The sequence below is a fragment of the Corythoichthys intestinalis genome, chromosome 10 (genome assembly GCF_030265065.1).
Source record: "Corythoichthys intestinalis isolate RoL2023-P3 chromosome 10, ASM3026506v1, whole genome shotgun sequence".
Classification (NCBI taxonomy): domain Eukaryota; kingdom Metazoa; phylum Chordata; class Actinopteri; order Syngnathiformes; family Syngnathidae; genus Corythoichthys; species Corythoichthys intestinalis.
In genome coordinates, this window is record NC_080404.1 from 10,570,990 (window position 1) to 10,598,094 (window position 27,105).

At 39.8% G+C, this 27,105-nt stretch overlaps 1 protein-coding gene across 1 annotated transcript; it reads left to right on the forward strand.

Annotated features, from left to right (window-relative positions):
* The first annotated feature begins 171 nt into the window (after nt 1-171).
* Nucleotides 172-26,633, forward strand: phf3 (PHD finger protein 3). The gene is made up of 16 exons (XM_057848900.1): nt 172-308; nt 2,824-3,074; nt 3,214-3,336; nt 3,426-4,734; nt 7,536-7,848; nt 10,995-11,043; nt 11,231-11,351; nt 11,453-11,609; nt 11,719-11,835; nt 19,077-19,205; nt 19,281-19,425; nt 19,505-19,679; nt 19,753-19,900; nt 21,705-21,794; nt 21,884-22,079; nt 22,163-26,633. The coding sequence occupies exons 2-16, from the start codon at nt 2,840-2,842 to the stop codon at nt 23,830-23,832; spliced, it is 4,977 nt and encodes a 1,658-aa protein (XP_057704883.1). The 5' UTR covers nt 172-308; nt 2,824-2,839; the 3' UTR covers nt 23,833-26,633.
* The last annotated feature ends 472 nt before the right edge of the window (nt 26,634-27,105 follow it).

Below are 27,105 nucleotides of genomic sequence, written 5' to 3' on the forward strand. Positions count from 1 at the left end.
TATTTGTCCTATCACTGCCCGCTTTACCTTCTGCGGTGGCTACAAATTGTTGCTAATATTTGTCACCAAGTCTCCACACAAACAAGACTGGTTTGACTATGTTAGGAGTAAAAACCATGTGCTTTAGTGCACGCTCTCAGCTGCTAAGCTACTTGCTGTAAACACAAACCACGTGACCGTCAGCAGCTTTGCGGCAGCGGGACGACTGACGGCTTAGCTGTAGAGGAAGTTAGTGGAGGCAGCCAGGCAGGCAACCGCGGTACTATGTAACCTACACGAACTGGATACATCATTGCACTTAGAAAGCGGTAAGCCTCGATTTAAAAACACTATTAACGCTGTTCAAATATATAGCGTGATCCAAAGCGGAATTAGACGCTCGTGGGCGTGTTCTCCTAAAGACTGCTAACCTGTTCAGGCTACAAACAAGCCTAGGCCTTCGCTAGCACGACCTAGTTAGCATGTCACACATATTACTTGCAATATCTATACACATTGCGTTTGGTGCAATGTTGTTTCCAGAACGACTCCGCTTATCTGATCGGCAATTGCGGAACTGTCGTGTTGACCCACGTAGGTTTACAAAGCTAGGGATTGGAGGAATAACACACTTCCTCCACAGGTCATCTTTAGCTTGCTAACGGATATGTGCTATAGCTGCAGACTGGTATTAGCAACGCGTGCTAGAACTATCAGGCAATTCATTTGTCGTCGCCCTGGAAAAGTAGAGAACTCACATTTTCCATTCATCTACAAGTAAATGTTGATACCCATCTTAACTACAGTAAAATCAACACCCTCTCGACGTTATTACATGCTCAATACATCGCATCTGGCCTGCTGCAATTTGTGTACACGCTCGGTTCAAACTTAAATTGTTAGATTGCAATTGACACTGCCCGAAATTCTGAATTTCCCTCTAATATTGACTCAACATTTTAATTAGTGGCCTCCGACATCTGAAGTGAAAACCATGAGTACCTAAATAGCAAACAGTTTGCTAAGTACTAGGAACGCAACAGTAACGACTACATAGTAGTCATTGAATCCCAATACTGTGCAAAGTGCTCCCCTGACCCTCACTTGTTTACATCTGCACTAATGTTCAATTGCAGCCTTTAGCATGTTCAAAATGACTATACAGAATGTTTGCAGTTAATTTAAAATACTTTTCTGCTCCATGCATGCTCCTCCAATGCTTAGATGAGTACACAGAGCCCTGACATTTTAACTGCACTGCACTGAAAAGCCCTTTTTCTTATCTTCAATAGAGAGATTTCGGGTTAAGCACTCTGGGCAAACATGCACCTGTGCACATCCACACATGCCAATGTGGCAGCAACGCTGTTTCACTGAGCCTCCGCCTTGTCTCTGCTGGGCAAAAACACTTTTTCAATCCACTTTTGTAACCTACGTTAAACTTGTTACAAACTGTTTTTGCCTTTGTGGTGCTGATTTGATGGGCCAAACGCTCGTTGCTTTATGTTGGTGCTCGGTCAAGCATGCGCGCCATGCACGAGCTGCAGTTACTCCTCAGGCTATAAGTGGTAGTCGCAAATTAAAAAGTGACTAATATTAGACTGGAACGATATTGGAAAAAAATATCTTTGCGATTTTTTTGTGGGGGTGGGGCGGGGGGTGGTGGTGGTTGCAATATATTGCGATATTGTATTGCAGTATTAAAACTAGAAGAATTTTCACCAGATAACTTGAATAGCTCTGTTTGGGTTAGGCCTGAACAAAATGGAAAAAAATTAACATTGCAATATGTATTACCAAGGCTCCACTCTTAATTTTTGCTTTAGTTACACTGGTGTGTCATATTTTTTCTTAAGGTGCACCAGCACAAAATCTAGGAGAACACACATATTTTCATTGCATCATCTTTAACGCCGTATTTTGAATCACTCTTCATAGCATTCATATAATTCATTCATCTTCCGAACCGCTTAACCTCACAAGGGTAGCGGGGGTGCTGCAGCGTATCACAGCTAACTCCAGGCAGAAGGCAGGGTACACCCTGAACTGATTGCCAGCCATTTGCAGGGCACATATAGACACACAACCATTCACGCACACACTCACATCTACGAACTATTTGGAGTGTTCAATCAGCATACCTTGCACATTTTTTGGGATGTGGCCGGAACTCTGAGAAAAGCCACGCAGACACAGGAAGAACATGCAAACCCCACAAATGAAGGCCGGACATTGAACCCACAATCCCATAGGTGGATGTGCTAACCACTGTGCTGCCTTCATAATGTGAATTATTTTTTAAACAGCAATACCGTAGAAAAATCAGTGTCTTTATTAAATGCTTCATTGAGTGAGTCCACTACAATTCACTCACGCTTTGATGCTCACGCTGCCGAGAACAGCCTCTCACTTACACAATGAGTTGCCACAACACACTACCGCTAATGTGTAACAAGCTAAATGATAATAACACATTTGTGCCTTTGATCCTAGAGCTACCAAGCATCCTCTGTCAGATCAAAGCTACAACCATGTCAACCGTTGTTAACTTTAAGTACCAAACACGAGCTGCAGTGGTGAGGGAGATGTGAGAGTCTATGGCGCTGTACTAGCATGAAACAGAAACACGAGTTTGCGTGTTAAAAAATATATATATATATCGCACCTCCTTGTGATGCGAGTGTTGCGCATCCGCACATTGCGATGGCTATGTTCAAACAACATATTGTTCAGGCCTACTCCATATAGTCCTTTTAATTACATCAATGAGGCACTGATGATGCCCACGTGTTGCATTCACATATCACTTAAAACTAAGTAGTGAGTTCTGCTTTTGTTTTGCAGGAAGGCAGCAGCATTCATGGATATTGTGGACACTTTTAACGTTTTAATACCAAGTGACCAGTTGGACGACACGCTCATCATAGGTCAAAATTTGGAATGTGAAGCCAGTAATGAGTTTGGACCAGGACTCTGCCTCGAAGATTCTCTGAAGAACATGCTGAGTGACACAGATCCCATGTTTGGATGCGCAACTTCTCAGTTTAACCTGCTGGATAATGAGGACTCTGCTTTTACCATTACAGGCTCAGCAGGTACGCTCACCACCAGAACAGGACATGCAATAAATATTTCTCACCAATATGATTCTACTGAAAAATGAATGTTTTACTTTTTCTTATGCATGAGTATTTCGTTGTTGTTAATTTACCACCCTTAACACCTTTATCTCAGATATCAGTGGTGGTCCAACATCCACTGGCCTCGGTGACAACCTGGCAGTAACACAGATGAATCCAGTCAGAAACAGAAAACCTGTAGGCAGACCCAGGAGACGTCCATGTAATGTACAATTAGGTAAGATCCAACTTTATTGTTTGTTTTCCCTGTATGCCACATTCAAACAGATCGACAGACTGGGTGATGTGATTGTCATCTCGATACAGATTCCAGTGATGGTCAAGAGCCTGCCGAGATTACCGAAGAAGCTTCACCTAGTGGACGACTGGCTGGAAGAAAACTTTGTAACAGGCTACAGAGGTCATTTCTCATAAAGAAAGGAGTTAAAGGCGTACAGTTGAAGAAAGAACTAACTCTGGGTGGACGCATCAATATTAACGATATTGAGGGTGGATTATGGTTAAAACCTTCTGTTGTGTTGAAAAGGCTGACTGTCACCATTGGAGGATTCAAGATTGAACTACTTCCTGGGCCATCATATCTTCAGGATTCCGAAGCCAATTTTGACAGTAATTTTTCCTATGCTGCGGATATTGGGTATTCCATGTTGTCAGATGATGGCATCTCCGCTCAGAATCCTGTTCCGGAAGAAGTCACAGATCAGGATGTAACTGAGAAGATGTGTGTTGATGATACACCACTTGGATTAGGTCCTTATGTCAACCCCAATGATGTTCAGGCAGCTAACGGGACACAAATGAAAATGTGCACTCAAGAAGCTAAAGATGACAATCAGATTGTGGTGAAAAAGGAGAAGCATGTCAATGATAGAAAATGTGGTACTAAATCGCCACCAGACAACAGTACTAGGGCAAGCAACAAAGTGGACAGTAAGGAAAAGAAACCAATAATAGCCAAAAACCAGCTGCAATCCAAGCAACCAATCATTTCCAATAAAAAATGTGTGATAAGTGAACAAAGCAGCATGACTAAAAGAACTACTATTTCCCAAAATGTAACATCCAAAGTTGTCCATAGCAGTGACCTTCACAAATTAAAGTCTCCGAAAGAGAGGAGAAGCAGCAGTGAACATTTAAAAAGGCGGGGTGAAACCCCCCTCAGTGAACATGCCTCAAAACACCCAAAGATGCAAACAGGAGATCCCAAAGTTAAGCCCTTCTCTCCTGTTAAGAAGGCGCCATCTAGTGGTAGCCGTGTAGTTGAACAACACAGTCTGTCCAAACTCTCTCATAACCTCAACGCTTTGAAAGCAGATTCTTCAAACACCTCACATGTCACCCGTCCGCTGCATTGCTCCAAAACACCAGAGGAAGTAGCACAGGAGAAGCCTAAAATGAAGAAGCCTGAAAAAATCCTACAGAAGCAAAGGAGTAAAACTGCGAGAAGCATCTCTTTGGATGAGCCACAGCTGTTTATCCCGGACAATGCTCCGGTTGTAAAAAAAGAAAGTGTTGAGCAACAGGTGCAACACCATCAAGAGGAACCTGCAAATAGTGAGTCTGTGTGGGATGGAAACAATTGCTGTGGCCAGTGCAAGAAACACCACAACAATATGTAAGTCTTCTCACTTATAAACCTGTCTCACACCATTTCACGTAAATGCACAAATTACAAACAATAACGTGTTGCAGTAACATGGATATTGGCAAATGAACAATACAAAGCACATGGTCATTATTTTATACACATTATTGCAAAACATTTTTGTCAAGATTTGTGAGCCCTGTGTGAGATGGAGTAAAACACTTAAAGCATTTCAAGAATTTTTGCTGATGCTAGCTACTGCCACACAATGATGACAAGCTTATTCCATTTGAAAAAATGTTGTCCAGGGTGCAGTTCTGCTTGCATATTTTCTTTTAAAAAAAAGATTATTACAGACTAATTTCAGAGTGTCAGTAGTTAGAGATTTTTGGCAGACTTGTGCAGAAGTCATAAAAGAGTTACTGAATGAATGAAGCAATGATTGTCATTGCACGTCACAAATGTAGAGCAACAATACTGGATTTCCATTTACAACAAATATTAAATGAATGTTGTTCTTCCATAAATTACTGTAACCTTAACAGATTGTTGTTGTGAAATATTTCTGTGTCTTATATTGATTTTAGTATCAAGCTGCAGGGTCATTACTCATTAAAAAAAAAAAAAAAAAATTAGAACTTAAAAAAGTTAGCCCTCAACCTAGCTTTGCTAGACTGTATGAGAAATCTGTAATTTTGCAAATACACTTTTTGAAATGATTCCATTAAATTATTTGATATATAGTATTGGAGGTCGAGCGATATGGGATTTTCAAATGCCGATGCCGAAACCGATATGTAAAAAAAAATTCAGTCAGTTGCCGATATCCCAAGCCAATTTTATAAGCCGATATTTGAGGCTGATATACTTTTTTTTAAAGCATGTAGATTATGAAAGGCATTTAAAAAAAACTGCTTCAACAGCTTCAAATTTACAATGATGACCCTAAGACTTAAAGGATTAATTTCCTCTTGTGCTACCAAACAACAAACACAGTACTTCTTTTTATGATTATACACAACCAGCAAGAAAATACACAACCAGCAAGAACAGTACATTATTTTCAAACAATAAACCAAACAGGACATTATGACGAGATGAAAACAGGTGAGAGTGATTTTAAGAGGATGCTTAAAATGCTAAAGCTAGTGCTAACGTGAATGCTACACTAATGCTACGAGTTACATTTAGAGGGTAAAGATCACTCAGTAAACACCTTAAAAGGCTAAAGCAACATTGCATATACTTTCATGCAAGATTAAAAGTGTGAAGCTTTCTGTAGCAGCCTGCCTTGAAGCTGTTGCAGGGTCTTTCCGGAGTCCTACGGTCAGTCAGTGGCGGCCACAGATGCCTGATCAAAATCCTTTTTTATCGGCTTATTGTTTTTGTTAACCAGCCGATGACCGATGTTGGAAAAAGCCATATATCGGCCTGATATATCAGTCGACCTCTATACAGTATAACTTTAACAGAGTGGACACATTATGATGATCACACACTCACACAACTTAACAGAGTGGACAGTGATACTGGGGACAAACATAACCTTTTAAATTAAATAATATATTTTAGTTTTAAACAAACACATGATTAAAGATGGTTCATCGAGGACCATTTGAAAAATTCTAAGAATTGATACTTTATTTCAAGCAGTTATAAAAGAAACAAAAAGAAAGCAGTAACAAAAGAGAAAAATATTAATAATAAGATTATTAATAATGATAACTAAATAATATTGATAACAAACAATAACAATAAAATCATAATTATTTTGGATTTTTTTCCTACTTAAATAAGTTACTTCATAGACTGAATTTGAATGAAACACTGGGGACATAGCAAAATTCTATAAAAACCTTTCACTAGATGTAAATTAAATTTAGAAGATAGAATAGAATAGAATTTAGGACCCTCTATCCTTGAATTTATAATAGACGACATTTCATAATACACAAAAACATAAGTTAAATGAGTATTTGTCCAAACATAAGTAAAAATACAACTTAATTTATAATGGGGACACAAATGGCACCCTATAATAAATAGACCCCTCTATCACCACAGAGGGAAGCTAATACCCCTTTCCCACTGGCCAAAAAACCCGTGTCACCCCACTAACAATCGGCTTTTGGTGGCAGTGGGAAAGGTGCAGCGACTTGCCTCGACCCGTGTCAATCAACCCGCCAAGCGACCCGCGTTAAAATCACCTCGGCTCTGATCGTCATGCAGAGTGAAAGCAAAACCCTGGGTCAACACTCAACACCCTAATCTACGTGGTGACGTAAGCTCTTACGTGATGTGTCATAACAACCTACCAGTCGCCTCCCATTCAACACGCCCCACAACCGTAGTTACGTCGAGGCTCACAACAAAGCTAGTAGAAGAAGAATTCACGTCGCCTCTGTTGCCTCAACACAAGCAGAGTGTTGATCCTTTGCTGCATTTCGACCATTTTGAGGGCAGTAAAAAGCATGAAAACAGAGAACACAAACGGAAAGGAGGCTTCCATGTTGCTCTGCATTGTTTACTTCCTTGAAATGAATGAATTCGGTCGCAGTTGGCGACGTGCATCTTAGCGTGGTGATGTCCCGTAACCTTACGCACGGCTGAAGAGGGGTGGGAGGTTAGAGGGGGGGGGGGGTGGGGGGGGAAGACCGGCTTTTTTGTCAATGGCAAAGGTGCCAAATGCCAGTTGTTAGTGGGTTGCATCGGCTTATAAAAAATGCGCGTTGACCCACTAGTTTCAGTGGGAAAGGGGCATAATTTAGAGCTGTTTAGTGTAGGTTACAAAGGAAATCTGAACAGCAAGTTCTTTTTTTTCACTCTTCCAGGTTCATGGTAGGCTGCGGCCGCTGTGATGACTGGTTTCACGGTGACTGTGTTGGTCTTGATCTGCTCAAAGTACGTGAGATGGAAGAGGAGGACCAGATGTACGTGTGTTTGAAGTGCTGTGAGGAGGAAAGCAAAAAGGTGGAGCTCGAAAACCCTGCCAATCCCGCGGCAGAAATCAAGACCGAAGTCCCTGCTCATAAGCAGCCTCCGAAAGCCAAGCCAGGAGTCACTGAAGAGCTGATATCCACTCACAAAGCCAGGCCCGGTGCTTCTGATGAGCTGACATCAGGGGGGGGCAGATCTTTACGAAAGGTTAGTGATGTTAATATTTTTAATTCTAAAATTGTTTAACAAATGTACTCCTTAAATTTCAAAGGGTATTCCACTATGTGTGTTTCCCAGCTAAATGATGATCAGATTTTAATCATAGCCACTGTTTCCACGACACAAGGGTTTGTTATGAATTTTTTTTTGCTGTCATTTTCCTTGTGTACACTGATGGCTTGCACTTGGGTGTATGCTTACAATAGTGTTCTTGACATTTGTCTCATAAAAATTAGACATACACTCACCCATGTTATTGTACACAAATAATGGCATTCAATCAGAAAATAGACACACTGGTACACCTGCACAGTGTTAGGAGATCTTTAGCCATTACAATAATCAGAATAAACATGGTTATTTTAAACAATATCTTTATTGTTGTGGTTGACATTTACACTGGAGTAAAATTGCACTGTATCATGCCAAAAAGTTTGTTTTCCCACTTAAATTCATCTTTTTGCCAGTACATATTCTCATTCAGTCACAGGGTTTCCCCTAGGATTTTTTTGAAGCTGTGGTTGTGGTAGGCTTCATCGGTGTCGGATAGTCCCAACATGTCGTGTCGCGACGAAATTGCTTCATAGTTCATATCATGGCAAATGAGATTTTTTTTTCACATTATGTTTTTCCAAAAAGAACCATAACAAATACAGTGGTACCTCTACATACGATCACTTCGACACACGATCTTTTCGACATCCGACGTAAAATTTGAGCCGCCATTTGTTTCTACATCCGACGAGTTGCTCGAAATACGACGACATGACAGCACTGCAAACGAACGCACGGTGGATTTTCTTGTGTGAGAAATCAACACAGTTTTCAAAAAAAGTTGATACAGTTGGAGAAACAAGGAAAAAAGTGATGCTTACCTTTGAAATGAAGATGCAAGTTATAGAAAAATATGAGCTTGGGGTGCGTGTCCCTGAACTGGCTCAACAATACAGCTCCTTGGTCCTCTTCTGACCACCATTCGCCACTATTTATAAGTTAAGGTGACAATTATCATTGTGGTAACATTGCCAAGGAAATCGCCAGCTTCGTCACGTTTTTATCATTTATTTAAGAACTTATCCAACACAAAACGCCCATTGTCTTAAGCAGTTGACTGCTCTCAAGAAAACGAAAGTATTATCTCTACTGCACCGACCTATCTCACTGAGACGTCAGCTTCGCGGTGCGTTCAGGGACAGTAAAAAGTGTCCGCCATATTAGAATTCGATTCGTTACATTATTTACAGGAATAATTATTAATTATTATTCGTATTATTATATTATTCTGAATTATTTATTTACAACTTATTTGTTTTTCTATGTTTAATTGCCATTTGTAACAGTGCCAGCAGTATTTATTAAGAATTTAGTGTATGTTTTTAGGCTTTGGAACGAATTAATGGAATTATAATGTATTCCTATGGGAAAATCCTGCTCGACATACGACCATTTCGACTTACAAACAAGGTCCTGGAACGAATTAAATTCGTATGTAGAGGTACCACTGTATCTGTTTGAAAGCCTACTGTCATAGCTCTCAACTATGGTACATGTACGTAAAATACGTAGTTGATCACAGCTACGGTACTTACTTCTCATAGTCCTTTTTTTTTTTCTTTAATTGGCACCAATACGTACTTCATTACCACAACTATAACAGTTGGTCTGTTAACGGTTCCTCGTCCTTTGACAGCTTAAATCTTTTCTTAATACTTCAAAATACTCTTCTGAAATTACAACTAGTGATTAAGGAACGAACAAATGCTATGCTAGTGCGCAAAGATTCGCTTCAAAAACACACACCATAAAGAACTTAACGTTGTGTCAATGTCAATTTAAAGGTCGTTTTCACAGGCTTAAAACAGAATTACATTCTTTAACTGGAAATACTTTTCTGTGGATTTATTCTTCCAATTTTCAACTCCGCACCAACGTAGTCAGGCACAAGCTTCCAACAGGGAACCGATGTGATTTTCAAAACAAAGCGTGTAAAGGAACAATATTTATTTGACGTGCTATTTCAGACGACTTCTGGCAAATAGTGCCTAAATAATCATATATATATATATATGTATACATACAGCCAGCTAACACTGAATGTACTTCAATAAACCACAAGGCTTGGTCTTTTGGTGCCTTTATGTGAAGTCACTCGTTTTTTTTATATTGTAAAACTATAACACAGGAATATACACATATTCAATACTCAGTACACTACAAGCTGTACGACACACTTACATACACTAACACAACTATTATATAGATATCACAACTTGCTTGAGCTACTACTATCCTTAAGCATAGGCTGGCTTCTATAATTCAACAACAAAATTTTAGAAGTTTTGTACATGAGTTTTCTCCACAGAGGTACAGAGGGGAGAACAAGTATTTGATGCACTGCCAATGGGTTTTCCCATTGACTGTGTATCAAATACTTGTTCTCCCCACTGTATGTATTACTGCACATCAATAGGTTACTGTAAACGTAAAATACTTACATATATTTCCAAGGCGGACACATAGCAGAAAGCACTCGCGAGTGTCAGTGCGGCCGACAGACGGAGCATTGTGCAAGTAAATGACATGTGAGCAGAACTGTATCACAAAATAGATGCAGTGAATTATTCTGATCGACAGATGGCAGCAACGCAATGCGAAAGGTCATCTGGTTTCCTACACTGGCTCATATAGCAGCACAGACGTATCTCTAAATTATATGAATTATGAATTAGAATGTATCTTTAAATTTAAAAAAAAATCTAATTTGCAAGGCGTGGCGGCTTTTATTTTTGTGTGGCGGTGCGCCACAATCTTTTAGTAATAGGGGAAACCCTGTGTGATCATTCTTTCGAGCATTCAATTGCTGGAACAGTCAATGTGTGATCAATATCCTGAGAAACATTTTTAGTGTTATACAGTGCCATTTTATATCTTTGCAAAGTATAAAAACAACTATAAATAAACTGGAACTATAACCCAACGGGGCATGCAGTAGAGCACAAACTTTATTTTAGTATTATAAGGGTGTGTATTCATGTTTTCTTTTCATTAAAAATGATCATTTGTTGATAGATTTTCCCTAATATGTATCTAAAAATAGTCCTTGAGTAATTTCTGGTTTCTCTCTTCCTAACTAGGAGCAAGGTAGATCATCAGCAGATGTTAAAGAAACTCATCATAAAACAGGTATTTCATGAATTTGGCAACATTTGAAAAAGAAAAAGAAGGTTGTGGTTTATTTTGAAGGAATGATTCTAAAACTTAAATGGCATGCTGTTGGACAACGCTACATTTTTTTTTTTTCTTTTGCGTTGCGGTTCCATTTTTGTTTTTGTTTTCATGCAAACTTCTTGTACTTGTTCTGTCCTCACAGGCATTCAATCGAAACTTGAGGCAAAAAGTAAAAGTGCATCTTCCACTTCAAAAAAGCCCGCATCGATGGAGGAGATCAGGCGCAGTGTGCGTGATTCTTTGAAAGAAATTCTTGTACAGAGGTAAGAAAGTTCTGTAAATTTACATTACACAGCATCTGCATCGCACAGCTTTGAAAAACAGTTTTGTAGGAGCGCTGAATGTGTGACGCTCTGCATTTTAGGTTGAAGGAGTCTGATTTGAATGTCCCAGTAGAGAAAGCTTCTGAGGTTGCCAAGAAGACTGAAAGAGAACTTTTCTACATGTATAAAGATACCGAAAACAAATACAAGAACAAGTATCGAAGCTTGATGTTTAACCTAAAAGATACTAAAAATAAGGTAAGTTGGTTGGAAATGTCTCCAAATGACAGCAGACATGATTTGCCTGAAAAATCATGACAGTTTTATTACAATTTTAAAAGTAATCTCCTATTATCCTACTACTCAGGTTCTCTTTAAGAAGGTTCTCAAAGGAGAAATATCTCCTGCTAATCTGATCCGAATGAGTCCTGAGGAACTGGCTTCTAAAGAACTGGCTGCCTGGCGGAAAAGAGAGAACCGACACGTGAGTGATACTCAAAACGCGTATATTCAACTAAATTTGATGACTGTAACAGTGTTGTTTTCGTTAACAATGACGATAACGAAAATATTTGGTCGGCGAACAATTTTTTCATGACGATGACGTCACGATGACGAGCTAAAAACGTGGCATGGGAGACTAGAACACAACGAGATGAAAGCGAGTTTTCATCTGACGAGACGACAGCGAGACGTGGAGTACGTCATCCTGCATCGTAGCAGTTTGAGCTGAAATGAACACTCGAGCAATTCGAGTAACTCGAGTTTAAAAACTGATCAGAGTAATTTTATTCACCTCAAGTAATCGTTTCATTTTGACGGCTCTTAGGATCACGGTTTGCCCGGACTACTTTTAATGCGGGACAACGCGCTGATGTCGCTTGCGTAGAGGAAGAGGCAATTAAAAAAAAAAAAAAAATTTACTACAGCCGCTACAAATGATGCCGACGTTGCTAAAATCTAGCCCGCATGATGCTACAGTGGTAGCAGGTAGCGTCTGATGCGTCTCATAGAGATCACATGTATGTTGAACTAGATGCGAAATGACAGAGTCGGCGGCGTTAGTAAACAGCCGCCATCTTAAAGCAGTAGACTTTTAAGTGCTAATAAATAAGATTAACGTTACTGTCACTCCCTCACGTAACGTTAGCCCTGCGAAGGGCTAGGTTTCTATTAATTATGACCACTGTCGATGCGTGGCTAACGTGTCTAGATACAGGCTTTAATCTGTGAAAACAGCGCTGTAGAGTGAACTTAATAATGCTAACTGTCAATTTTAGCTCAGTAGTCATTGCTGAATAAAACACCAAGTAGCACTGGTCCCTAATGTGCTCCAATACAGCAGGTATCATACATTTATTTTGAACACTGCAAAAACTCAAAATCCTATCAGGACTTACAGTTTAGACTAACTTAAAACTTAAATAGAACTTTAAAATAGCTTGACAAAAATGGAAATTCAATTGAAACACGTGGGGAAAAAAAACCTAACTTTTAAGTGATGTGTGTTATCAAGCGTAATGGCATTTTTAGGTAAGAAATATACATTATATATATATACATATACACTCAACGGGCACTTTATTAGGTACACCATGCTAGTTACGGGTTGGACCCCCTTTTGCCTTCAGAACTGCCTCAATTCTTCGTGGCATGGATTCAACAAGGTGCTGGAAGCATTCCTCAGAGTTTTTTCCATATTGACAAACCCTGTCGCGATAACAAATTTTAGTGTGCGATAATTATTCCCATAAATTATTGCAATATGCGATGTTATTGCGGCCCCCCCCCCCCCCCAATTTTTTTTAAACCAATTTACAATAACACAGTGAGAATACAGTATATATTAATAGATCAAGTACACACATTTAAAGGCGATAAATATTTACTCTTAAATTCAAAAATACTTTTTAAGAAATCACAACTAAAAACAATAGAGCATGCCTCTTAAGTAAAAAACAACAATATTGATACCGCACAGAAACACAGGATAAATAAAATGTGTTTTTAAAAAATTGCACTTAATAACTTAAGCATTTAGGCAAATGAAAACTTTTCCCGTCACAGCTTCTGCAATGGTGTTCCATAGGGATGCAACGATACAGTTAAGTCACGGTTCGGTTCGATTTTTGATACGGGGGGGGGACACGATTTTCAATCCGATTCAATACATTTAATGCTCTGTAAAAAAATAACAATTATATGTTTTTTCTTTTTTTTTGTTTTTGTTTTTTTGCTAACGAGCAAAAATTAAATTGCCATCATATAAACATGCATTTTAGTGCATAATATTTATGTGCTTACTTCTTACTGATCTGAAAAAATTTTGTATAAAAGTGCTGAGAACAATCTTTACTGTTTGTAAAGTGAGGCAGGGCACACTGTTGATTGCTACATGTAGTATATGGACTACGTGTCCTATAATCCCTCTGGGCTCACGTAGCCAATGGCATGGGACGTAGCAGATCTAGTTTGCCATTTCATGATATCTACTGTGTGCGCGCATTAAAAAAGTTAGCAAGCGCAGCTGACTTCGTTGTTAATATCCGGCGTTGTGCCGAAAAGTAGCCGCCCCGCGTGAAATGTCACTCCTGACGGGAGCGCCCACACGTCAACAACACCGGCACGCCGTAGATGGTCCACAGTCACTCCGGGGCACTGACGCGGCCGGTATACGTTGAACAATACGATATAATGGGAATGATTGGCTCCGGCACTAGTTTTTGCCGGACCTGGAACAAAGATGCATTTTGCGCAGTTGGTAACGAGGAATCCGAACTTTTAACAGCACGTCTGCGGTCTGCGCGCGGGACGATAAATCGCAGCGGAAAAATTACCGCCTTCATTTTTATTTATCGCGCGATAAATGGAATTATTGCATATTGCGACAGGCTTAATATTGACATGATGGCATCACACAGTTGGTGCAGATTTGTCGGCTGCACATCCATGATGCGAATCTCCCGTTCCACCACATCCCAGAGATGCTCTATTGGATTGATATCTGGTGACTGTGGAGGCCATTTGAGTACACTGAACTCATTGTCATGTTCAAGAAACCAGTCTGAGATGATTCCAGCTTTATGACATGGCGCATTATCCTGCAGAAATTGGGTACATTGTGGTCATAAAGGGATGGACATGGTCAGCAACAATACTCAGGTAGGCTGTGGCCGTTCCAACGATGCTCAATTTGTACCAAGGGGCCCAAGGAGTGCCGAGAAAATATTCCCCACACCATTACACCACCACCACCAGCCTGAACCGTTGATACAAGGCAGGATGGATCCATGCTTTCATGTTGTTGACGCCAAATTCTGACCCTACCATCCGAATGTCACAGCAGAAATCGAGACTCATCAGACCAGGCAACGTTTTTCCAATCTTCTGTTGTCCAATTTTGATGAGCTTGTGCAAATTGTAGCCTCAGTTTCCTGTTCTTAGCTGAAAGGAGTGGCACCTGGCGTGGTCCTCTGCTGCTGTAGCCCATCTGCCTCAAAGTTCGGCGTACTGTGCGTTCAGAGATGCTCTTCTGCCTACCTTGCTTGTAAACGGTGGTTATTTGAGTCACTGTTGCCTTTCTATCAGCTCGAACCAGTCTGGCCATTCTCCTCTGACCTCTGGCATCAACAAGGCATTTCCGCCCACAGAACTGCCGCTCACTGGATATTTTTTCTTTTTCGGACCATTCTCTGCAAACCCTAGAGATGGTTGTGCGTGAAAATCCCAGTAGATCAGCAGTTTCTGAAATACTCAGACCAGCCCTTCTGGCACCAACAACCATGCCACATTCAATGTCACTCAAATCACCTTTCTTCCCCATACTGATGCTCGGTTTGAACTGCAGGATATTGTCTTAAACCAGGTCTACTAGAGCTGGGAATTTTTGGGCACGGAACGATTCGATTACGATTCAGAGGCTTCGATTCGATTACAAAACGATTATTGATGAACCCCCCTCCTTTTTTTTATTTTTAATTTTTTTTTTTAAAAATGTTTTGTACATTAGTTCCAAAATTGTTCAAAAATCCTCTCAGGCTAAACCAAACTACTATTTCAGTATCAAGTTAACGTATAACAGTAAACAAATATACGAAAATAACAGTAAATAAAAAACTCCAGTCCCCAATCTGTATCAGCAGCCTTAAACTACATTCAATTAATTTAATGTTGTGAATCAACTGTTACAGTTGTTAAAATTGCTCCCGTTATTCCATAATTTCCCTTCTGCCTACGTTTGTCAAAGTGTTAATACTATTTCATCATTTAAAGATAGATTCAAGACAAGATTCTGCTGATTTAGGAGTATTTTAGATAAAAAGTTAATTAGGTTCGCAACAACAGAGCCTTCTAGAGCGGTCTACTGCTTTAAGAAGTGGCTGTTTACTTGCGCCGGAAAGTCTGTCATTTCGCATCTCTGTTCAATAATACAAGTTCTAACACCAACGTCGTCTGTCATTTTGCATCTAGTTCTACATATATATGATATCTACTCTAGCCGTATGTTTGTAGCAACTAGCAACTGGGTGTTGTTTGTAGCGGCTGTCAGCCGCAGTCAGGTATGATTGTTTTTTTTTCATCTAGCGGCATGAGTTGAAGATGATATTTACTCTCTGTCCGTTCCTCATTACATCCCAAAGACCGCGCTGACTGTGTTTTACTTTTGCTTTACCTGGTATAATTCAATAATCGGAATTTGGATATTTGTGAATCGTTCTCGAATCTTCCACGGCCGAATCCCGAATAATCTAAGAATGGAAATTTCGCACACCTCTAATGTCTACATGCCTAAATGCACCGAGTATAAAGTGGCCGGTGAGTGTGAGTGTGTATATATATATATTTTGTAGAAGATCTAAGTTTTTTGAGTGGACGCAGTGAATTAGTCTTTTTAAAAATTTTTTTATACTAGTTACATCTGAGATGTAATTGTTGGCTGTTTTCAACAATGTACATCGAAAATAAAGACATTGATTGACTGAAAATGGTTCAATATTCATGTTTATTTATAATTGCTCTTCACCTAATAATATACAGTGGTACCTCTACATACGAATTTAATTCGTTCCAGGACCTTGTTTGTAAGTCGAAATGGTCGTATGTCGAGCAGGATTTTCCCATAGGAATACATTATAATTCCATTAATTCGTTCCAAAGCCTAAAAACATACACTAAATTCTTAATAAATACTGCTGGCACTGTTACAAATGGCAATTAAACATAGAAAAACAAATAAGTTATAAATAAATAATTCAGAATAATATAAGAAGAAGAAGAAGAATTAATAATTATTCCTGAAAATAATGTAACGAATCGGATTCTAATATGGCGGACACTTTTTACTGTCCCTGAACGCACCGCGAAGGTGACGTCTCCAGTGAGATAGGTCGGTGCGGTAGAGATAATACTTTCGTTTTCCTGAGAGCAGTCAACTGCTTAAGACAATGAGCGTTTTGTGTTGGATAAGTTCTTAAATAAATGATAAAAACGTGACAAAGCTGGCGATTTCCTTGGCAATGTTACCACAATAATAATTGTCACCTTAACTTATAAATAGTGGCGAACGGTGGTCATAAGAGGATCATGGAGCTGTATTGTTGAGCCAGTTCAGGGACGCGCACCCCAAGCTCATATTTTTCTATAACTTGCATCTTCATTTCAAAGGTAAGCATCACTTTTTTCCTTGTTTCTCCAACTGTATCAACTCTTTTTGAAAACTGTGTTGATTTCTCACATAAGAAAATCCACCGTGGGTTCGTTTGCAGTGCTGTCATGTCGTCGTATTTCGAGCAACTCGTCGGATGTAGAAACAAATGGCGGCTCAAATTTTACGTCGGATGTCGAAAAGATCGTGTGTCGAAGTGATCGTATGTAGCGGTACCACTGTATATGCTTTATCAGATTACTCGATTAATCGACAGAATTATCAGTCGATTACTCGATTACTAAAATATTCGATAGCTGCAGCCCTAGTAGCAGTGTTTGGATCGTGTCACTCATGTGAGATGTGCTGCACCTCTCCCTCATTCTCCTCCCTGGAGTTTAGGATGTATCTTAGGCCATGTCTACACGTAGCAGGGTATTTGGCAAAAAGAAGAACTTTTCTCAGGTTTGGCCTATTATCCACACGCACATTTAAACAAGGGTTCTTAAGATCACTGGGCAAAGTGAAGAAGTGCAAATTCTGCGTTTGTGGTGCCATCATGTGGACACTGACAACCGAAGAATGTGAGATTCTGAATGTACTTAAAAATGAATGAATATGGTTGGCTGTGGAAGGATGTTATTATTATTATTTTTTTTTTTTTTACAAACGTGCAGGCGTGGACGTAATTATCTTGTCCTGACGTATTAGGGCAGGATCCTTGGTTTGGGAAAAAAAAAATTCTGCTAGGTGTAGACATGACCTAAAGCTAGACTGAGCTTTTTCTTGCTTGTTTGGAAACACGGTAAGATTTGTTTTCTTATCTTGGAAAGAGCGAATATGCAATTCCGCTTTAGCTTTTCAAGGTCCGCGCCGAGTGATCATCTGACACTCAATGTAACTCCTAGCATTAGTTTAGCATTTGCGTTAGCATTAGTTTCAGAATGGCGAGCTTCCTCTTAAAATGCTGGCCAGTCTAAAGCAGAGCGACTTCGCTTTTCTGGTCAGTAAGTCTAGAGGAGAGCCACTTCAGCTTTTTTGTTTTGTAAATGAGCAATTACTGAGAAATACTGTTTGCTTGAGTCTTCTTGACTCTAAGAATAGCAAAAAAAAAGTCCCAAACTTCCCAGTATTAAACGCTTAATTTTTTTTTACATACAGCTCGTGCCATCCATGTGGGTTTCGTTGAAAATGATGAACTGCTTCTCCTGCTGAAGTGTATATTATCATCACCGAGTTGGCGCTGTGACAATATGTGCTCGTCTATGTTCATTCAAAATTGTTGGACATCTTTATTTTTGGACTAAAACTTTTGAATTTTACAGACGAAAACGTTTTTTGTAAAGGCAGAGTACGCCGTTAAGGCAGACCCAATTTATGACCCTACGCCTGATTTGCACCTCCCAAAAATCCTGACTATGCGTCACATCAACGCGCGTGACGTGAATGTTTAAGGACTGTGATTGGTCCGCTCAGAACGTTGTTTCCGGTTCAGCACAACAACACCGCCGTTTTCAAACATTCGCAAACATCGCCTACGCTTCAACATTTGTATTAACAACATTTGTTGTTCAATATTGATTAGCTGCAGCTGCAAATACACACATGCCATCGCCATTGCTGTCAATGACAAGAGGAAAACTAAAGGAATTCGACAAGAGTCCCCCTTTACTGTGCAAAGCAAAGCCACACCCCTCAAGTGGCATGGCGGTGATTTAGAGAGCAACGCGCTCCCTTGACGCAGAACTTTAAATGCTGAATGACGGCGTAGGGTCTATGCCGTTGCTCCTCCACTCCTCAACTGAATGCAGAAGCATAAATCAGGCTTAACTGTTGACTAAAACTAGACGAAATTTGTATGAGATTTCGTCGACTAAAACTAGAAGAAGACGAACACATTTTGAAATGACTAAAATAAGACTACGTCTAATAAGTATTTTTGTCCAAAAGACTGACTAAAACAAAAATTAAGAGGGTTACCAAAAACAAAACTGACTGATCATAAGCACAGTAATGATGCTATACAGGTACTTTGTCATTAACAAATTGTCATCTTGATGGCTGTTTTTTTCCCCCCACAGACAATAGAAATGATTGAAAAAGAGCAAAGAGAGGTTGAGAGGCGTCCAATCACTAAAATCACACATAAAGGGGAGATTGAGATCGAGAGTGAAGAACCAGTGAAAGTACCTGAGCCTGTAGAGGTGCAGGTTAGAAAGATACCTCAACCTGATTTGTTATATTCAAAATAAATATGCCCTAAATGGTGGAGTCATCTTTGACAGGTTGAGTCACCAGTCAAGGTCCCAGAAGTGCCAGAAGAGCCTCCGAGTGCCCCGGAGAAGCTTGCAGAGAGCACTGAGACTGAGAAAGACACTACCAACAAACACAAGTCTCATTTATTTGACCTCAACTGCAAAATCTGTACAGGTGACTTTAAACACAAGCTCTAGTTGTGACCTTGTACAATGCACATGCAGTAACTGACAAACTTTTCTCCCCGATTAAGGCCGCATGGCACCCCCGGTGAAAGAGGCACCCACCAAAGTGGTCAAAGTTGCTACTACAGTGGCTAAGCGACTGTCTTCCAAAAGCGAGGAGTCATCGCCCACTGTTGAAGATGACCTGCACCTCGCCGTTTTAGAGGAGAGCTTTCAGAAGGCTCACACCACCTATGATCAAAAGTGAGTGGTCATTTCTGATACTTTTGCAATTTGTGTCAAAGTAGCGACTTAAGTGCTACTCTCCACATTTCAGAGCTGATCATGCAGCTGGCCAAGATGAGGAAATAACGTTCCTCTCCTGCCTGAAATCCCTGTGGCGAGGTTTCCTTACTATGAACTCTGTGGCCAAACTTGTCACAAAAGCTTTCCCTGTGTCAGGCATTATGGAAAACTTGACTGAGGTATGCAAGCATTTTTAACGAAACCCTACAGACACACTTTGTTTCAAGTCCACTTTCAAACTTGATTTTAACGATGAACTTCTCAAAACTTTTGACCCTCAATCATTCCATTTTACGTAAGATTGCCCCTCGGGCCTACATCTCCATTAAAAGTTTCTTGTCAGCATTTGTGCGTGTGGTGCGTCAGCGCACCACTGACTCTCGCCGTCACTTTCCATAGGACGCGTTCTACGAGCAGAGGGTCTGTGGAGCGACTCGTTCGGTTCACGCGAGGATTGCAAGATCGCGCGAGAGTAGCGGGTATTTAAAGATTGTAATAGAACAACCATTTGCCTTTCAGACTCAGCGTATTGGTCAGCTTTCTTTGGTTTCTGAAAGAAAAAAGTCGCGCTAAAGAGAAAAGCAATTCCAATGACAAAGATTTTAACATGTATTTTACAAATGAAATGCCTCAATGAATCATTTTTTATTTCTTATGAACGCTTTTCAAAGGCTTTATTGATGGATTTTCTCAAGTTAAAGCACCACACAGAAATTAATAAATCTAATTGTGTAAGCAGGATTTGTGTATTATTCGTGTTATTTAATTATAGCTCTTTTGGCTCATTTTAATTTATTTTATTTATATGAGCTGTTATTTATTTTATTATATACCGGTATTTGTGTTTTACAAATGTGAAGTAGTACGGTATTCATTTATATTTGTATTTTATGTTATATAATTTTAGTTCCTATGTGAATATTAGTTCCTACTTGTTTTGTTGTAGTAGGACGGGTTTTGTATTGAACACTGATGTACTGGTGCTCACAGCGCCGAGATTAAATGCTAAATGAGATTAAATGAGTTGATACTGTCCTGCCGCGTTCGTTATTATTATAGCAGAGAAGACAGCAGTAAATCAACAAGTAAACTGTGACCTGATCTACTCACAGCCTTAAGAGATCTGATGGACTCAAAAAGTAAGGGTTACAATTGCATATTATTTTGAAAATCTACCGGATCCACCGTAGTTTTACAAGAGTGACTTCCGGTCTGCCCGATCCTACCTAGTAGTATTGACGCAGGAGGGTGGCGTCACATAATAAACTCTGCCGTTCTGACACGTTGAGCCGCTTCTAGGACGCGTCTAAAACCGCACTGCAACTGGTGTGCTTTGGCTGATTGACTTTAACGGCCGCGTTTCACTGCGTTGACGCGCCAGCCACGTTGTCGTGAGGTAGACGTGCCTGGTGTACTACAGGGGCTAGACTTATTTTAATGTTTTCAGGACACAAACACAAGGTTTTAAAAGTACATCCGAGCCATTTATGTTGTCGACCCCTGCATAACGTAACCCCAACCACCACTACTACTACTGTGCCTTATAATGTGGTGCGCCCTATATATGAAAACAACTTTTAAAAAGGCCATCCATTGAAGATGCTCCTTATACTCCAATGTGCCTTATAGTGGGGAAACTATGTATTTATTTTTAGATACATTTTTCTTTTAATAATGGTTAGAAATCTACTGCCCCACACATGTAAGATGATGATGAGGCATGGATTGGTACTCTAAAATAATGGATGTTGTCAAAATGTTAACAAAGCAAAATTATTTTGCCCTCATTTTTTACAGTTCAATTTTAACTTTAGCTGATGATGATAGACGTTCGATCATTATTGCTGTCAATCACAGCCAATGAGTTAATAGCTATGCTCATTTACTTAGAACCACTGTAAATGCAACCTGGTGCAATGAAAAGTGACTGCTATTTTGGAAGCATATAAAGCAAAGACTGTATTAATATGGTTTTTTTCTTAGGATCTCCCTGACAGTATTCAGGTTGGCGGGCGGATAAGCCCGCAGACTGTGTGGGACTACTTGGAGAAGATACGTGCTACAGGAACTAAAGTAAAATTTCGTGTTCAGACATGACATTATGTCTTATATTGATCGTTACTTTCCTGACGTGCGCATTTTTGTTTTCTTTTACATTCAAGGAAGTGTGCCTGATTCGCTTCTCCCCTGTAACTGAGGAAGATGAGATTTCCTACACTCTCCTATATGCTTACTTCAGCAGCAGGAAGCGCTTTGGAGTGGTGTCAAACAACCGCAAACAAGTGAAGGACATGTATCTCCTTCCTTTAGGTGCTACTGAAAAAGTGCCACACCAGCTTGTGCCTTTCGATGGACCAGGTGACCAAAACAATCACATTTTGCTGTGTAAAGAGAAATGTATTTCTCCTGATTCAAATGTAATGTATCATACTTTTTGGCAGGTCTGGAAAACAACCGAGTAAACCTTCTCTTGGGCCTTATAATTCGTCAGAGGCCGAAAATTGATTATCTTCCCGTTGACATCAACAAACCCACGAGAATGTCTCCTGAAGTCCAGCCCGTCCCAATTCCTGTCCATGAAACTCCTACAGAAGAAGAAGATGAAAAACTATTCCTGGCGTCCTTGACTACTCCCAATAAAAGCGAGAAGGATAAATTACGAGAGACTGAAGATGCTACAGAGGAGCCCATCACAGAATCTTTTGAAGAACCGTCTGCTGTGGAAAACAGCGGTCAGGACTCCCTTAAGCCCTTGCGATTTCTTCCAGGTGTGTTACTTGGCTTGGGTGGACATCTCCCGCCGCTGCCAGATTTTGGAGGAAAGCCTCTTGATGACACAGGCAAAGACCAACCCGCTAAGAAAACACTTGCGAAGAAAAAAGAAATGCCATCCAGCGAGAGCTCCGAGGGTCCAGATGTTACCGTTGCCACTGCTGCGCCTCGAGAACGCTTTGTCATCAAGAAAAAAGAAGTCAAACCTGTCCAAGCTGAACCACAGTCAACCAGCCAGGCGGACGTTGCAAACACATCACCAGGAAAAGATGCTGAGGCCGCACCTCGAGGTCCCCCTGTCTCCCTGAGAGATAAACCCCCGGATGTTTCCACAGAAGCGTTCTTAGAAAGCTTGGCAAAGTGTCAAAATGAGAGTGAAACAACCAGCGTTGATACCATCAAGAAAAATGACACTGCACTTCTCCCAGATTCAGACAAAATCAAGTTGGAATCGCAGGTGGTGTCAGATCACACAAATACAGCCAAACCTCTAAGTGGGATATTGAAAAAGATTTCCACCTTTTCAAACGTAACTGAAAACAAAGCCAGTGAAAGTAGCCACGTTGCCCCTGTGGATACTAAACACACTTTTGCGTTGAGTGCCAGTAAAAATCGGTCAGTTACAACATTTCATCAAGGCTTTTTACAGATGTCTCAGACCAAACACAAGCTTAAGGAGCATCAAGATCCCGCAGAAGTCCATCTGAGAGACACTGTAACTCAGGCAGGAAACCCTTCTGCAGTCCAACAAGATGCAGAGACAGTGCCAGCTGTCCCAGCATGCAACACTGCTGCACCCGTCCACGATCAGCAGCACCAGCCTCACGTACCCGGCAGCAACCACGATCCATCTGTTCTGAACTCCTACAACAACTCGTACGTCCAGGAGCAGAACCACAACACGCCACAGGCACAGGAGAGCGATTTAGTCACAGCACACGTTGAGGGTCTCTCCCAACCAGCTAGCCAGCTTTCATCGGAGGCCAAAGAGGAAGTCCAGGAGGAGCTCTACACCTACCGTCACCCGTGGGAGGAGAGGGAGCAGTACAGCGAGGAAAGGGAAGAGCACCACGAGAGGCAAAGCCACCGAAGAGACTCGCACCACGGTAAGAAGAGCAGGCACCACCACGACAGGGAGCGCAACAGGAAGCACGGCTACAGCGACAAGCACAGAGACAGGAACAGGCACCACAGATATTCGGAGGACCACTACGGTGAAAAGCGGAAAGAGCGATACTGTAGCGACGACCACAGTGGCCGCCACAAGGAACGCCACAGACACCGGCGGGACTCAGACTATGAAAATGGGCGAAGGAGCTCAAGAGACAGTTATTTGTAATGATAAGTTTATTATTATTATTATTATTTTTTTTTAAACTTTTTTTTTTTTTTTTTTAATGAAGACACCAAGCCTCGGTGATGAGTGTTGATGCTCTGAGACTCAGTCCCTGATTCAAACCACTTTTTGTTTTGAGATATGTACTTTCAGTTGTGTCCTAGATGTCATCAGTGTGCAGCTTATGTCACATCCGGTGATGAGTCCTCTGTTATAATGGGTTGTTGTTTTAGTGGAGATACAAAGTTCATGATTGCGTTTCAATTTGTCAACACCTTGTAAAAGTAACAACACCACTGCAGAAACGTCACTTTTTGAGATTTACCTTGGACGAGTTATTCATTAATACAGTGGAAAACTAAACATCCATTTCTGTTCCAATGTTAGATTATCCTATGTAGGTCTGGCTAGAATTTGACAAGTTTTTTTTTATTGCTTTCCCAAAATCTGAAAAGGGGCCATTTCCAATTTTAAATGTTAACATTTTTATATTAGATATCTTGTTTCTACTGATCTGCTGTGACATGTTTTCAACCTCCTGTTAAATAAAGCTCAATGACATTAGGTCAAAGAACTTTGGAGAAGAGGTCACATTTACAATGTAAATATCTTTAAAAGAGGCACCTATTGAACAGCATCTTGTGTTCCCAAGTTGGTTCCATTAATTGCTTTAAATATTTTATAATCTTACTTTATACCAGAAAATCATTGTACATTTTGGCTTGTAATATACCTTAAGAAATTAAGTGTGCCTTTGCACGTCTGTATGTACAGTTGGTAATAAAGTTAATTTTTTTGTCATTAAAAAAGATCACAAATTTCTGTGTATAGTAAAGTATATTAAAGATACCGTCACCCAAACAACACAGCTGTATTAAATATACTTAAAACTGACTCTATATATGAGTACATGTTCTGAGTTTGGTCTGGAAGATCATTGTATGAAATGAAATATTCTGTGAACATTCTAGAAAATACTTCACATTTAAACTGTCACATTCACAAAATCTTTATTAACTCCACAGAAATAATGACATTTTACATTGTCATGCATATACAGAGAGATATTAACCACTACTAAAAAAGGTCAAACTAAAGCGGCAGATCCTTTGCCCTAAATGTACTCGGAGGAACTCCGAATTCTCTCCAAACCATTTTTTTCCAAGACCAAGATACAATTTTACACAACTGGAAAAAGCAATTTCTGGACAAAATTGCAGTGGTAACTTTGCTATGATGGTCAGTAAACAAGACACATCATGTTGATATTGGGGCGCTTTGTATTCACTTACTGTTAATTTGGGGGCATTAAGGGGTCACTCCCTCTCAATGGAATTGACGTATATTGGTATAGATTTTGTGGGTCCTATTCACCGTTTTTGGACCCAATAGGGACTTGTTTGGGGGTTCTATTATATGAATGGGAGAAAATTTTGTAGGTTCGTTGCAAACTTTTTTTGGTCATGTTTCCCCCAATTTTTTTTTTAGGACAAGTGAGTGAAACAGTTTGAAGTCGGAACAGTTGAGATCGTACAGGGGCAATGACGTACATGGGAATGAATGGAATGTTTTTGATTTAAAAAATGACCACTATTAGTGCAATTTTTGCGGTCCGTCTGTAGATTTTTTTTAAGGTCTGGGCTGAAAATTCTTGAGTGAATTTTTTGCGATCTTGGAAATGAATGGGACTAGGTCAAGATTGGGACATTTTGGTAAATTATGTGAAATTAAGATAAAATTCTGGTCAGAATTGAAAACATTTTAAATATTTGGTCCAGTCATCAGCCAAGAATACACTGGCTCTACTTAAAAAAAGAAAAAATTTGCATTCAACGTTTTAAGTAAATTCAACTAAGCCAAGATTCAAGGGCATAGGTTTGGTCTCAACATTGGTAGGGACGATAAAACAGCATAACCTGCACGTACACCTTTTGCTGGGGACGGGACATTAATAAGACCAAACAGATTGGGTGAACGGGGGTCAGGGATACATTTTTTCACAAATATGAACCTAATTAATTGATAGGCTAAATAATCAATTCCAAATAAATCTGTATTGACTTATACTAACGTTCATATTTATTAGTTCAAGTGATACATCGTTTAATTCAAACCTTTGTTTTCAAAAACTACTAAAGAAACATTTTTAAAAACTTCCAGGGTAAATGTATGGATTTTTGTTGTTGTTCAGCAAATTGAAATTGCAATGTTTGAATGGAATTGAATTTATATTAACATACACAATAATCTCCTAACTATCCAGGAATGCAAAAAATAAACAATTATCTTAAGACCACTGAACATGTTCGTCTAAATAACACTAATAGCCAAAAAAAAAAAAAAAAAAAAAAATTAAGCTTCCTTCAAGTAAAACACTACTGCTTTTGACCACAAAAACAACCAAACTACAAAAAAAAATGAAAGCTCCTTTGAGCTGCTTTAAGACCACATAAATAAAATAAAAATCAAAACTAGAAAGAAGGGGTTAAACCTCGGTTCACTACATTTCTCAAAATTAACGTTAACAGTAGAAAGCAAACTGAAGGACACTTCTCTCTAAGCAGCTTCCTACTCGAGTTTTGCAGGTTAGCAAATTCATACAGTTAAATGTTATGCCAACTGTGATGCAGGTCAGACTTTCAGTAGCAAAATTCGTGATGTGTTCCCCAACTCCACAACATTGACGTCTTTTTACATTACTTCCTGTGGTTGCTGCTGCTGCTGGCCGAAATAAAATTCTAATATCCATCGTCTTCAAAGGGGGTGGAGTAAGCGGCATGTTGTCGACATGTTGTATTTTTGTCTGGGCTGTGAACGTGTGTGTGTGTGTGGGGGGGGGGGGGGGGTCATGTCATCAGCCAATCAAACGCTTGTTTGAGGGAAAAAACGGACTGGCACATTCAGCCTGAACATAATGAACGGAATTCACTTCGTAATAGTAGGGTCAATTCTATTGATACAACATATGGAAAGACAATCTAAATTACTTATATAACTAAATAACCTCATGATATAATGCCAATAAGGTTGCTTAATAGTTGGTGGGGACAATTTGAGCATCATGAAAATTTGCGAGGGTCATGCCCCTTCCGTCCCTATGCAAATCTAAGCCCTTGCCAAGATTAAGTACTTCCCATGTGAATTTTATAGCTGGACTAACTCAAATAATATAGTAGAACTATGATGATTTATTGTCCTGCACAATTTCTATTGTGTAGAACCAACTTAATTTAAAAATTTTAGCATTAATAAGAGTGAAATTACTTAATTTAGGTT